Genomic DNA, 15,020 nt, shown 5'->3' on the forward strand with positions numbered 1-15,020 from the left:
TAGTGTTTTTAGTTAGAGTCATTGCTGCCTGGACCTGATCGTCTCTGACTTTGGGTCACAGTCGAACACACACACACACACTCACACACATACACACACTCACACATACGTGCATGCACAAATGCCTCCTCTTGTGACAAGACTTCAGCTGCATTTTGCAGCCCCCCACCTGTAGCCCTGCCTCACATCCTAAAGTGTTGCCTTACTTTGCATAAGCCTTCTCCAGCAGAGCACTCCAGAATTCATTGCGGTGGTTGGATTTGGTGAAAACCAGTTGATTGTTGTAAGTCGGCAGGCAGTCATCAATAACCACATCCACCCAGTCTCCATAGCGCCAGAACTGCACAGAAGCATCAAGGACACACTCACGTCGCCAGATCACCTTTGGGAAACGTATTTCTACTCCACATTCCTTAGAGTCTCTTTGACCCCAAGGCAGTCCCATTTCTTCCGCTCGGCCCCTTGATGCTTGTTCATGCTCTTTTGGGTTTGGGGTGTGTGTATCTTTCTCTAACTGGACTGTGAGTTCCTTGGGGGCAGAAAGTGAGGTACCTACCACGTGACCTCTTCCTCACAGTCCAGCCCAGTGCCGGGGACGGCAGGTGCTCCGTGCATATCTGAGGACTTGAGATGTTCATTCTCCTGCTCGTAGGTCTGGAGTGGGTCTGCGTATTCTATGTGAGGTATTTTAGCTGATCCTAATGTGCAGCCAGGGTTGAGAACTACTGGCTTGGTGGTGACATATTGATTTATAGATTTCTTGCTGACAAACAAGGTAGAAATTGCTGCTGAAGAAGAAAGGTGGACAGGGAAGAGGGAAGTGTCCCAGAATATACTCTGGCCGTAACAGGAATGTTGTCTAATAATTTCAGTTCTGCATGTTGTTCTTTTTTTTTTAAGGTTTTATTTATTTATTTGAGCTAGAGCACAAGCTGGAGGGAGAGGGAGAGAATCTCAAGCAGACTCCACGCTGAGCGCAGAGCCTGATGCGGGGCTCCATCTCACAACACTGAGATCACGACCTGAGCCGAAACCAAGAGTCGGATGCTTAACTGACTGAACCACCCGGGCCCCCCTGGATGTTGTTCTTTCTTGAACAAATCAGTTTTAACTGAAGAGGGCCAAGTACGGTTTCATTTCCTTGTAATGACATTTTCTCCCTTATTGAAAAGAGGGCAAAAAATCTATCTGGTCTTCATACATATGGCCCTTGGAGCACAAGACCCTTTAAATATCAGAGGGAAACTAGCAGCTTGATGGCCCAGGAAAGAAACAAAAATGAGGGTCTGGCTGCCTTACCCACACTCAGGGGCAGCAGGACTGTGAACCTGAACCTGATCAGAGACCTTTTCTGAGGCCTTCAGAGCTGAGGTGCAAGGTCAGCAGGTGCACCAGCTGATGATCTGGCTCAGTTCCAGGACATTAGGAGCTTCCGGGGCTGGGAACAGAGTGACGCCTCAGAACCCCAGCCTCTGCTGGATCCCCACGTGTGGAACTCACTTCAGTTCTGGGCCAGCACCAGGATTTGGCTCTCTGACAGGACAATTTGGACCTAGAAAATTTCCAGTGGTTTAATTGAGTCTGCAAACAAAAGACTCATTGAGGGGAAAAACCAGAAGCCTGGTCCCCAGATTGACCAGACTTTCCTTCCAGGGCCTAGAAAAGGTGAGTGCAAGACTTCATATAGACCCACCTTAAAGGGCAACAAGAAAAGGAGCCATAGTCACGCAGTGTGTTTCCTGTGTGAACTAAAGGGCCCTACGAATTCCCAGTGCTAACACCTTAGGGACCTACTGGAGAAGGTCCACGGGTAATAACACAGCAGCCAGCCAGCTGGAGAGGCAAAAATAGATCCACAGGCCAGCAAACAGGATGTCTTCCTGCCTTTCTGGGGCATAGCGGAAGGTGGGGGGTAGGGGACGGGCTTAGAGGGCAGAGATAAACAACTGCTTCCTCACAGGCCTGAGGCGTTAAGGGCGTCACTGCCCACAGCCAAGTCTGGGAGGGTGGGTGGAATCTTCCTGAAGCTACTGGGAAATCAAGGCCAGGAGACCGGGGGCGGGTGGACAGCAGCTGGCCCTCTTAACTACACTCCAGTTACCTCACCTGGAAGTGGAAGATCCCCGCATAGTTTTCGGTGAAACTCTGATCGTGGGGTATGACTCGGAAAAGCAGGCGCTCATTCAGGGTCAGGCAAGCAATGGCTGCGAGAAACCAGCAGTCCCCTGCAAGCAAGTACAGGGCACAGGTTACTTCCAGGGAAGAAAAAGACCCGATCCCAGCTGACGCTTCTATGTCTCTGCCAAACCAGTTTACTTAGTGTTCGCTGTCCTACTTCGACCCAGGTATCGACCCAGGTATCGACCCAGAACAGTTGGCTAGCGGTCCCTTGACAATTCGGTCAGGGTAACTTACTCCCTTCTGACTGGTTTTCCTGAAGGCTGGAGGCAATTCCTCCATCTGTAATATAAACTCACTTCCTTTTTGGACCTCAGGGAAGACAGAGCAGTAGGTCAACACTGGGTCATTCCTCCTAACACCCGTAGGAAATCTGCACTGCCCGTATCTTTGCAACGTGAGTGCATTTCCCGCCTCGGGGCAGGCTGAGCGTCTGGGAGCCATCAGCCAAGCCCGTTGGTACTGGAAGGAAAGCCAGGCATCTGACGATGGAATGAGGTGGGGATTTTTTCTTATTCCCTGAACTTCCGGCAGAGTATGTGTGTAGTCATTTTGCTGTGTGTGTGTGTGAGAGAGAGAGAGAATGCCCAAGGCACAGGCCTGCTACACTGACAGTCACAGGGCTGCCCTCTAAGGAGGCTGCCCTCTAAGGATGGGTTAAGTTCTGTGAGGCCTTTGTTGGTTTGTCTGTTTGTTTTTTTTAGATTGATTGATGTATGTATGTATGTATGTATGTATGTATGTATGTATGTATGTATTTATTTATTTATTTATTTATTTGACAGAGACAGCCAGTGAGAGAGGGATCACAAGCCAGGGGAGTGGGAAGGAAGAAGCAGGCTCCTAGCGGAGCATGGAGCCCGATGGGGGGCTCCATCCCAGGACTCTGGGATCACGCCCTGAGCGGAAGGCAGACGCTTAACGACTGAGCCACCCAGGCGCCCCAGGCCTTTGTTATTTGTTTTGCTGTGTGGCTGTGACGGCATCCTTGAGGCTGCAGAGGGGAGACTCAGAGCTGCCAGCAGCCCTCCTCCCCACCCTGTCTCCCCGGAAGAAGCAAGCCTCTCCTCTGAAACAGTTTCTGTTAGAAGGTCCAGATGATGAGCTTGCCCAGGGCTCTGCAGGCAGCCTGCCCCCCTGGGTGCAGGAACCCAGATATTGGAAACTTCCTTGGCCTCTCTTTCTGGGGTTAAATAAGCCAAATTCGTTTCATTTGGTCTTGGGTGCTCTTTCCCCTCAAGTTTTAAACTATTTCTATTGGTGTTCTCTCTAACTTTGCCTCACAGAGCTTTCCCGAGGTCCACACCGAAGAGAACACTTCCTGAGAGGAAGGTCTGCTGGAAGAGCCAGCTAACCTCGCAGACAGAGCGCGGGACCACATCCCCGTGGCAGCTGTTATCTTTGGGGAAAGACTGCTTTCCTATGGAGCAATGCTGGGGCAATTTAAACAAGAGATTGGGTGACAAGTGCACTTTCTGCGTGCCTAGGGATTCCATGCAGATTCAGGGGACATGCTTGGTGCGCAGTTCCAGAGCTCTCTTTTAAGGGGGTGGGTACCGTTAAAGCAGGGCTTCTATCTTGCAGGGTGGGCTGTGCAAGTGTCCTTGGGACTCTAGGGAGGACGCTGTGGAACGGGGCATAGCTCCCGTGACCTGAGGCAAAGAACTGATGAGAGATGTGGGGGGAACGGAGAGTAGATGAAGACATCACCAGCACATAGATACATGTGCATGAAGTAGTATTATAAAAACCTCTTCCCAAAAATGCATTCAGAGCAAAAACAGATTACTGTCCCCTTACTTCCTGTAAAGGAACCACACCTTTTAATCAGCCCTTGATTGTTTGGCTGGATAGGACCCCAGGGGACTTGCCTACCTAGATCGCCTTGACAGATGTCAGTTCTGTTGGCTCCACCAATGATAAATCGGGGATTCTCGCAAATTTCCTGTGAAACAGAAAGGAAATAACGACAGTAGTAGGAGCTATTGTCTATTGAGGCCCATTACGTAATGTCACACTCACATCCCACAGTTAAGCCCCCAGAAATAGCCTGTGAATTGGATACTATCATTCTTATTTTTCAGATAAGGAAACCAGGGCTCAGAGAAGTTACGGAACTTGCCCAAGGACACACAGCTCGTAAGTGGTGGAAGCCAGAAACATGCCTCCTTTTCCCATTGTTCTACACTGTTCCTGTACACTGACATACTCTCTGCGTAAGAATGTACCTTGAGTTAGGGCAGTGTTATTACTGTTACACCTTTGGCAAGGGACAGCAGAAAGCATGGCTGTTTTCTTTTTCTATGCCAGGAAAATAAGTGCAGGAAGGAAAATAAAGATCTTTCTTGCCAAGATGTGGTAACATAGATATTTAGAGTCAGCATATATCCCAGGGTCTGTAGGACTTGAGAACTGGGGAGAGCAGTGTAAATTTGCTGTGGGCCTTGCAGGCCCCCTGGTCAGTTGAGGGCATATATGTATATATGCCCTCATATGTATGAGGGCTTGAACTCACAACAGGGTGCCCCGAGGGCACATTTCTTTACTCAAGCTAACCCAGTATGCACGGCCCAGCAGCTTTCAGTCAGCTACTACACGTTATGTGCAGCCCGACAGCGGCCAACAGAGGGTGCTCTTGTTTTTTTTCTATGTCTTAGGGGTTTTTTTGTTTTTAAAATTTTTTTATTGTTAATGTTAGTCACCATGCAGTACCTCATTAGTTTTTGATGTAGTGAACGCTTTGTTTTTTAACTTCGAAAATTTTGAAATAATTGCAGATTCTTTGTTTTGGTTTTAACACCATTCCTCAGAGCCTGAAGAAGTCTTGCTGTCCCTGTGACCCAGCCCTCCCTCTCTGTCTGTCTCTCCTTCTGTGTGTGCCTGTCTCTCTCTCCCCGTGCCCACCCCCATCATGACAACTCAAAATACCCGAGTGAGTTGCAGCTCCCTGTACTCAGGGATCTCTCCCTCCTCCTGGATGGAATGTCTTGCTTAGATCATACCACATGCACCTTCTGTCTGAAACTCTTAATGCAATGGAAGGATAAACCCCAAACAAGAATCCTTAAAAAGATAACCTGTAGGGGGAAGGAGAGAATAAGGTGGTGGGAATAGGGATGGAAGCAAAAGTGAATATAACTGAAAAGAGTTTTGACTTAGGAACTAAGTAAATTTGTACATAATTAAAAGCCAACAGTGGCTGGCTGCTCAGTCCATAGGGTGTTGCTACTCTTGATCTCAGGGTGGTGAGTTCAAGCCCCAAGTGGGGCATGGAACCCTACTTTAAATAAATAAATAAATAAATAGCCAAAATTAAAGGAAAAACCATTTTAAAAAGCAGTCTATAAAAGCTGAAAGCAACTTGAAGCAAAGGAGCCTAACTGCATATCAAGTTGGTGGCATGACTGACCACACACATAAAAAGAATTACTTCAAGTGACTTAAAATATAATATTTTGATTCTTTATTCCTTTTGGGATATATCCTAAGGTCAAAAACCCAAACCATAAAGAAATATGAATCATAAGAAATAATAATAATAATGTCATTATTTTAAAACTTTGACATGTATGCTATATGATAAATAAGAACTTATATTAATGTCATTAGGTACCAAGATTTTTTTACCATAAAAATATGTAAAATTATAAAATCAAATAATTTAAGTAACAACTCTGCAATGTTAAAGTTGAATTAGATATATAAATATAAATCATGATTTTTTTTTCCTAAGAAAATATTTCCTATCTCTCTGCATTAAAAACAACTAAACAACCCCCCATCAAAAAAATCCCCCCCAAAATCTAGAAGTAGTAACAGTCTGGTAATAAAGAGAACATCAACATCCAGATTGTGTGTGTGTGTGTGTGTGTTTAAGATTTTGATATTATTTTTAAAGTAGGCTCCTTGCCCAATGTGGGGATAGAGCCCACAACCCCGAGATCAAGAGTCACATGCTCTACAGACTGAGCCAGCCAGGTGCCCCCAGATTGTGGTTTTTAAAAACCACTTCCCACAAAGAAAACGTAAAACTCATTATTCCAGATAAGACTCCTTCCTCTTTTTAAAATTTTTATTATTTTTTAAAAGATTTTATTTATTTATTTATTTGAGAAAGAAAGAGAGAACAAGCAGTGAGGGAAGGGCAGAGGGAGAGGGAGAAGAAGACTTCCTGCTGAGCAGGAAGCCCAAAATGGGGCTCAGTTCTAGAACCCTAATATCACGACCTGAGCCAAAGGCAGCCGTTTAACCAAATGAGCCACCCAGTCGCCCCCCCTTTTTATAAAGATTTTTATTTATTTGAGAGAGAGCACGTGCACATGCAGTGGGGCTGGGGAGGGGCCTAGGGAGAGGGAGAAACACTCCCGGCTGAGCAGGGAGCCCCAGGCCTAGGCAGGGCTGGATCCCAGGACCCCAAGATAATGACCTGGGGCAGATACTTACCCAGCTGCGCCACCCAGGTGCCCCAAGACTCCTTCCTTTTAAAAAGAAACCAAGTAAGGTATAGCGGGCACGTTTTTTTTTTGGTCTCCCCAGTGTTTTGCTTCCTTGGAAAATAGCCCCTTCTCCCAGGATTACACCTCACCTTTTCACTGGGGAACAACTCCACGGTCAGCCCATGCTCCTCTGGTGAGCTTCCCCCTTCACCCAGCTCTGGACATATAGTAGGGGCAATTAGTGAGTGAGCGTGATTGGTTCATGGATGGGCACATGACCAAATCTGGGCCAATGAGGTATCGGCTAAGACTTTTGCGGTAACTATTGAGAAAAAAAAATAGACTTGAGACCCTTGGTCTACGCTAGGATTGGAGGCATCGACCCCTGCGCAATCAAAAATCCACATATCACTTTTGACTCCCTTAAAGCTTAATTACCAGTAGCCTATTCTTGACTGGGAGCCTTACCGATAAGCTAAACAGTCGCTTAACACATATTTTGTATGTTGTATGTATTCTATACTGTGTTCTTACAATAACATAAGCTGGGAAGTAGAAAATATTATTAAGAAAATCATAAGGGAGAGAAAATGCATTTACAGTACTATACTGGATTTATTTTTTTTAAATCCATGTATAAGTGGACCTATGCTGTTTAAATAAGGGTCAACTGCACATTCTTCTGCTAGAGTTGCTAAGCTGGTAGAATGTCATCCTGAAGCTGCCAGTGGCACCTTTGCCCCTTACGAAGTTAGTCTGTTTGAGAATAAAGCCAACTCAGAGGAAACAGATGGGGATGGGGGGCAGAGAAGGCAGTGATGGCACATAGATAAACAGATGATAGATCTATAGATAGACGCTATTAGGGACTGTGTCTTGATGACATGGTCTGAGCGCTGGGTTTAGGTGTGTCAAAATCCAACATCACCCTTGAACATTCAAATTATAGGAGCTTTTCTTTTGGTTTAAGCTAGTTTGAATTGGGTCTCTGTTACTTGTCAGCTGAAACCCTAGACTACTGGATGTTCTGTCCTGTTATAAGGAATATATTATTATTCCTTATTATTCCTATTATAGTGACTCAAATACGTGACTTGTAGCTACATTTTTTAGTTGTTACAGGTATAGCTTCCTCTCCTTGGGACTATGTATTCAGAGGCACGCTTCATCTTCCCACTGCCCACCAATTCCAGGGCTGGCTACTTGGAAAGACAACAGCAACTACTCTGATATCTCGTCCCTCTGTTTGGAGGTCCAGGTATTGGAATGGAGTTATACTTTTTGCAGTTGTAGATTCCCCAATATACCACATTTACCTTCAATACCACCTCCGCCATGGTTCACCAAACATTAATTGAGCCCCCAGGTATGTACAGAGCTGGGGAATTAAGGGTACAATAAAAATGGGAAATCGTCCCTGCCTGCCCTCCAGGAAACCCACAGCCTAGAGGCTCTTAACTGTTTGTCCTCATAAAAGACGTCTGTTTGGTGAGGATCAGTTATTGAAGGTTAATTCGTAAACAAGCTCGGATTTGCCTAGATACCCCCTCCCTACCACCTACTTCTCCCTCTCTCCTTACTTAAAAATATTGTGTAAATATCCCCTAGAGGCTCTGAGACCTGTTTATGTTGGATGATATGAACAAAGGGTAAATGGTCCCAGCTCTGTCATTTCAGCTTGGGGACCTAAGATTTCTAGCTATTCCTTTGGCTATAATTTAGCCTGGAGACTGGATCTGTCAGTGATGGAGTCCCAGCATAAGCAACAGTTGACCATTTCCTCAGTTCTTTGGTACCATGGTTTGCACAGTGACTCCAAACTTCTATTATTTACCTCCATCAGTAAAATACTTTGAACATGCAACCCTATGTAAGTATTCTTATTGGTTTTAAATTATATATGTGTATATTGATTGTCCTAACATATACTGTGCATTATAAAATAAATAGAAACATACACTTTAAAGGATAGGCTAAAATATATGTGGAGGACTTCTGGTTCCGTCCCAACATGTGAAGAGCTTGAAAGTCCTCACTCCTGTCCTTACCACAAGAAAAAGCTGAACAGACTGAAAATCAGCATCTTTGCTTGGACCCATCAGAAACCGAGGTGGCAGGGCAATCCACCACCCTGAAATATGGACACAAGTGAAACCAGAAAGTTACAGCTGAGATCTGCTTATCTAGAGCAGAAGTGCTGAAGCCATGAAGTGGTGGGAACGCTTAACGGGTATTTTGATGAATTTCTGGAGGCCAAGTGTGGACTAGCATGAGAGTGAGAAACTTCTGGAGTCCAGTCTTGGGACGATCCTCCCCGCCCCCCCATACTTTCATGGTTTTTACCTCCCAAAATCCCACCAAGTTCTTGTGGTGAAGATCTAAGAAAGACCCCTCTCTTTTCTGGAGTCTTACCTCAGTTGGGGGAAGGGCATTGCACCCCTTGCAGCCTTCCTTTCTCACCTAAGAAGGGAAAAAATACTATACCAATGGGGAAATGTGTATGAAGGTCACACAGGCCCATTTAAAGATGGAGATTTAATCATTAGATTATGAACACTTCCCCTCCCACCTGAAACACCACATCAACAGGGCTTCCGTGTAATAACAGCCACTTAGAGCTGACAAGCTTCAAGGTGCGAACACTGAGGGGGAGTACCTAGGAAAGCCCAAAAGCAAGAGGAGGGTGAGGTGAAGGACAAAACAAAAATAGTAGAGGAATTTGAAGGCTCTGGCACCTGCAGCTGTAGGAGGCATTAAACACTGCACAACTCCTAGTCAGGCTAACATAAATCCTCATGCCAAAGGCTTATCCATCTCAGTTCTTATTACCCAAAACATGTCTGGCTTTCAGCAAAAAGTACAAAGGATGCCAAAAGGCAAACAAAAATAGTCTGAAGAGAGAAAGCAGAACTCGGTTCAGATATGACACCGATGTCAAAATTATCAGCTAGGAATCATTATTATAATAACCATGATGAGTACATCAAGGAGTCTAATGGAAAAAAGTAGATAATGTGCAAGAAAAGATGGGTAATATAAGCAGGGAGATGAAAACACTAAGAAAGAATCAAAAGGAAATGATGTAAATAAAAAACACTAAAACATGTATTTGATGGGCTCGTCCATAAACTGGGTAAAGACGGTGGGGAAAAGCAGTGAGACTGAAGGTGAGACAAGAGGAAATTCCCAAAGTGAAATGCAAAGGGAAAAATAATGAAAAAAAACCAAAGCCAAAAAAACCAGAGCAGAACATCCAAAAACTGTGGGATAATTTCAAAAGATGTAACACGTGCATTACCAGAATACCGGAGGAAAAGAAAGAACAGAGCAGAAGAAATATCTGAAGTAGCAATGGTCAAGAACTTTGCACAATTAATGACAGATACTAAACCACAGATTCGGGAAGCTCAAAGAACATCAAATGGTGTAAGTACCAGAAAAATACAGCAACACAAAATTACATTTAGGCATATCATATTCAAACTGCAGTTAAAGACAAAAATGTTGAAAGAAGCCAAGAGGGGAAAAATACCTTTCCTGTAGAGGAATGAAGATAATAATTACAGGAGACTTCTCTTCAGAAGCCGTGCAAGCAGGAAAGACTGGATTGAAATCAATCAATTAATTATTAAAAATGAATAAATAGTATTAAGTAGGCTCCATGCTGGGGCTTGAACTCATGACCCTGAGATCAAGACCTGAGTTGAGATCAGGAGTAGGATGCTTAACAGACTGAGCCACCCAGGTGCCCCTGGATTGAAATATTTAATTGATGAAAGAAAAACCCACCAAACTTGAATTCTATATGCAAGAAATTATCTTTCAGAACTGAAGGAGAAATAAAGACTTTCTCAGTAAAGTAAACCCAGAGAATTCATTGCCAACAGACTTGCCTTGCAAGACATGTTAAAAGAAGTGCTTCAGGGAGAAGGAAAATGATAGAGGTCAGAAACCTGGACCTACATACAGAAAGGAAAAGCTTCAGAGAAGGAATAAATGAAGGTAGAATAAAACTTGTATTTTTCTTATTCTTAATCTAAAGATAACTTTTTTAAAGTAATAATAACAGTGTGTTGAGTAATGATACCATATGCACAGGTGAAATGAATCAAGGGAAGCCAGGGAGGAACTGGGCATTTTCTATTATGAAGTGTTAGACTGCATATATAATGGCATAGTGTTATTTGAAGGTGGAATTAAGTTACTTGTAAATGTATATTGGAAACTGTAGCATAGCCATTAACTTAAAACAAGTATAATTGATACACTTAAGAGAGGAGATAAAATGGAATCATATCGAACATTAAATTACTAGAAAAGGCAGAAAGGGGGTGAGAGGAAAAGCAAAGAACAATTATAACAAATAGAAAACAGTTACAAACATGGTAGATAGGAATCCAGCTGTATCATAATCTCTTAAATGTGAATGGTCTAAATACGCCAATGAAAAAATAGAGATTGTGAGCACGGATTAAAAAAAAAGACCGGACTGTTTGTTGTCTACGAGAAACTCCCTTTAAACATAAAGACTTGGGTAGCTAGAGCAGGGCATACCATGCTAGCACTAATCAAAGGGTAGCTGGGGTAGGTGTATTAATTTCAGACGAAGCCGGCTTCATAACAAAGAATATTAGCGATAAAGAGTCGCATCACATAATGATAAAGCAATCAATTCTCCAAGAAAACACATAGTCCTAAATGTGGATGCACCACATTGTATTGTAAGAAGCCTGGCTGCTCAGCACAGACCTTTCTGTACGAACAGAAGCTGCCCATCCGTAGTGAGCCAGCCTTAGGCGGAAGGTTCACAAGGCACTCCGGCCTCCCACAGCCTCCTGCTTCTTAACTGTTCACCACCTTCCATGGAACTCTCCTTGAAATTGTGAGCCCTAGTGCTTTTAGCCACTCCACTTTCCCATCCCCAGAATACTTGCTCTCAAGAAGACTTGATAATCAATTGTGCCTTACTATTTTACTATGAATTGAAGCCAGCGCATTAGCTCTCTTAAAAATATTTGCAGGCTCAGAGACCTCTAGAGGGTTATAATAACCTCCAGTTCAGGAATAGAAAATAACATCTCCAGTTTCAGGAGGAAACAGGAAGGCATTCTGGGGGCACATGGGTCAGAGAACCTTGATAAGCCCCTTGCTCAGGTCGTGGATCCGCGGCTTCAGGCTCTGGACCACCTGACCTCCTGTGCCCAAGAACCGAGTCCTGAAGCCCCGTCCCTCCCATCCCTACCTTTGGCCTTTTCCACATGATGGCCTTCATCTTGGTTTTCTGGCTCAGCTCATGGGAGCCCAGGGCCTGAACCCCTGCTGGGAACACACGGTCTTCAAAGAGGCACTTCTGAGCTAGGCACCGTCGTCTGAGAACCACAAAATCCTGCCCCTCAAACTTGAGGGGCTGTGTGATAGTGCCCTCTCCATTTCTCCTGTCCCTCTCCCTGATCACGCGGTCACAGAAGAATCCTGGCAGCAGGTAGGGCATGGTGACCGCTCAGGGAGTGGAGCTGGGCCTTCGCTGCGGCCTCTCTCCCCCTGCGCCCTCAGTCCAGGCCTAATCCTCCCGTGAATGGGCCGGACCTATATAGCTCCTCCACCCTCAGCTGCGCGATGCAAATGAACAGAGCCCAGAGAAAGGCCGTGGTCAGAGTCAGCAGCTTTGGCTGGAGGCCCCGGAGCCCACAGTCAAGGGGCAACACCATGCCAGTCAGAGAGGGAGACAGCAAGGGGAGCGAGAGAGCCAGGGACAGCCCCAGGACAGGCCACAATGGCTTGGAGACCTTTAGGGTACTTCCATCAGCCTTGCTGGGATTCTTTCTTTAAAAAGAAAAAATATAGCTACTGAGAGGCTTACCCTGCCTCAGCAAAAGGCATTCATGCCTTTGACACTGGCGGCCAATGGGATATAGCATGGGGCCTTCGAAACATGCTGTATACACTAATCCTATACAGGCTGCTGAATGCATAGAAGGAATCTGCTCCAAGCCATTGTCTGAGGTTAATGAAGCCTTCATTCTCCTGATGTCCCTGCCCCATGCCCCCAAAGACCTTGACTGGCCATTCAGGGACTCTGCTCTGTGGAGGGTGGGTAACGCGACCTCAAACGCAAGTCCCTGTTAGAGCAGGCCCCGTGGCAACAAACCGACTTCCATGGTTACAGATTTAGGACCCTTGAGGCAGAGAACGTGGGTGGGGAAGGAAGGATACATGTGTGTCAGAATTACATTCACAAGAAAGCCCAGCTTTTTCGAAGTTTCACCGTGCTTCCACGGACACCTTGAACTTGAGAGCTGGGAGCCGATGCAGGTGGACACTGGGGCCTGGCAGCCTGGCCCCGAGGGGGATGCTGCCCCTGTCCAGTCACTGACTCCAGCCAGCTGCATCTCCTCTGGGCTCCTGCCAGTGTGGTCTTTGGGCAACCTGCATCAGAATCACCTGGGATGCCAGTTTAAAAATGCAGATTCCCAGGTGTCACCCTAGACCTAAGTATTCAAATATTCTTGGTAGGGGTCTGGGACTCTCCAGTTTGAAGAAGAAACCCAGGAGATTTGTACGTCCAGTAGGGTTTGAATCCATGACATTAGCATTATAGAAGTACCATAATAGCTCAATATAATCTTTGAGGTCAGTTCTTTTAAGAAATAAGTATATTTTTATTACATTTACATGTGAACAAAGTTTTTAAAAAATCGAACAATACAAAAGGTACATAGAGGAATAGCAGTCTTTTGCCCTGCAAATCCCTTTCCTCAGAGACAGCCACTTTTAATTTATTTTTTTAAAGAGTTCATTTATTTATTTATTTATTTATTTATTTATTTATTTATTTAGAGACAGAGCAGGAGGAGGGGCAGAGGGAGAGGGAAAGAGAGAATCTTAAGCAGACTCTGTGCCAAGTGTGGAGCCTGACCTGGTGCCTGACCTCATGACCTTGAGCCAAAATCAAGAATGAGACACTTAACTGACTGAGCCACCCAGGCGCCCCCACTTTTAATTCTTTCAGTGATTTCTTCTGGTATTTACCTCTATATTTCTAAATAATATCTTTATATTATTACTTTTTAATTTATTATTATTTTTTTAAGAGTCCAGTCTTTCATCCTGGATCTCTATTTTTTTAAAGATTTATTTATTTATCTATTTATTTGAGAGAGAAAGAGAGAAAGCGCAGGGGGGAGGGGCTGAAGGAGAGGGAAAGAGTCCAAAGTGGATTCCATGCTGAGCGCAGAGCCTAACATGGGGCTCGATCTCAGGACCCTGAGATCACAGCCCAAGCTGAAACCAAGAGTCAGAGGTTCAACTGACTGAACTACCCAGGCGGCCCTAATTTATTATTCTTGAAAGTATCAGCAGAGTTCCTATTTTGACAAACGAGATTTAGACTTCTCACATTATGCTTTACCCACCATCTTCCCAAAATAGTTATGTCATAAATTTTGGTAAAATTAAAATTCAGTATTTACTTGAATAAGATTAGGTGAATATTGTTCACTTCTTAGCTAAGTGCTATGCTGTATTACACTTCCTTTCTGTATAAATGCTTCTTTTCTCTTGTTCTTTATAATTTTCTGATTTCCTATGTATCTATTGATGCTTTTCCTCAGCAGTATTTTTTCCAAATATTAAACTCATTGGATAACCTAGTGGGTCCATTGCTCTCTCCCCCAGGCCTTCCTTTGCAGCCTCATTCTCCCATACAGCCTGGACTGGCTGCCCTTCAGATTAGGAGCGGTGGCCTGGGACTGACTGTGCCTTTCTGGGTGGAATCCCATTTCCCGGATCTTAACTCTTCTTTGGTTTACTCCTTGATTAGATTGGCAAGCAATTTGCAGCTTCCTAAGTAAGGATGCATGGGAGCTAAGTCACCTGAGACCTTGCCCAGCTAACTCTGTTTTCTACTTTTGCATGTGATTGAGAATTTGGCTAGATATTTGAAGTGTAAAAGCATTTTCCTTCAGAATTTTTTTTAATGATTTTTTAAATTATATTATGTTAGTCACCATAGAGTACATCCCCGGATTCTGATGCAAAGTTCGATGGCTTCATTAGTTGCGTATANATTAGTTGCGTATAACACCCAGTGCACCATGCAATATGTGCCCTCCTTACTACCCATCACCAGTCTATCCCATTCCCCCACCCCCCTCCCCACTGAAGTCTTCAGTTTGTTTCTTATAGTCCATAGTCTCTCATGTTTCATTCCCCCTTCTGATTACCCCCTTTCTTTATCCCTTTCTTCCCCTACCGATCATCCTAGTTCTTATGTTCCATAGATGAGAGAAATCATATGATAATTGTCTTTCTCTACTTGACTTATTTCACTTAGCATTATCTCCTCCAGTGCCGTCCTTGTTGCAGCAAATGTTGAGAATTTGTTCTTTCTGATAGCTGAGTAATATT

The 15,020-nt window shown here is 44.5% G+C and overlaps 1 protein-coding gene across 3 annotated transcripts in view; it reads right to left on the reverse strand.

Annotated features, from left to right (window-relative positions):
- Window positions 1–15,020, reverse strand: part of CAPN3 (calpain 3) — a 57,353-nt gene that overhangs the window by 19,327 nt on the left and 23,006 nt on the right. For all 3 annotated transcript variants that reach the window (XM_002913197.4, XM_034661091.1, XM_034661092.1), the window contains exons 2-4: window positions 4,054–4,123; window positions 2,107–2,225; window positions 207–340 (exon numbers count right to left, since the gene is read on the reverse strand). In XM_002913197.4, coding sequence (XP_002913243.1) covers window positions 207–340; window positions 2,107–2,225; window positions 4,054–4,123 — 323 coding nt within the window. The remainder of the gene's footprint in view (window positions 1–206; window positions 341–2,106; window positions 2,226–4,053; window positions 4,124–15,020) is intronic.

The sequence above is a fragment of the Ailuropoda melanoleuca genome, chromosome 5 (genome assembly GCF_002007445.2).
Source record: "Ailuropoda melanoleuca isolate Jingjing chromosome 5, ASM200744v2, whole genome shotgun sequence".
Classification (NCBI taxonomy): domain Eukaryota; kingdom Metazoa; phylum Chordata; class Mammalia; order Carnivora; family Ursidae; genus Ailuropoda; species Ailuropoda melanoleuca.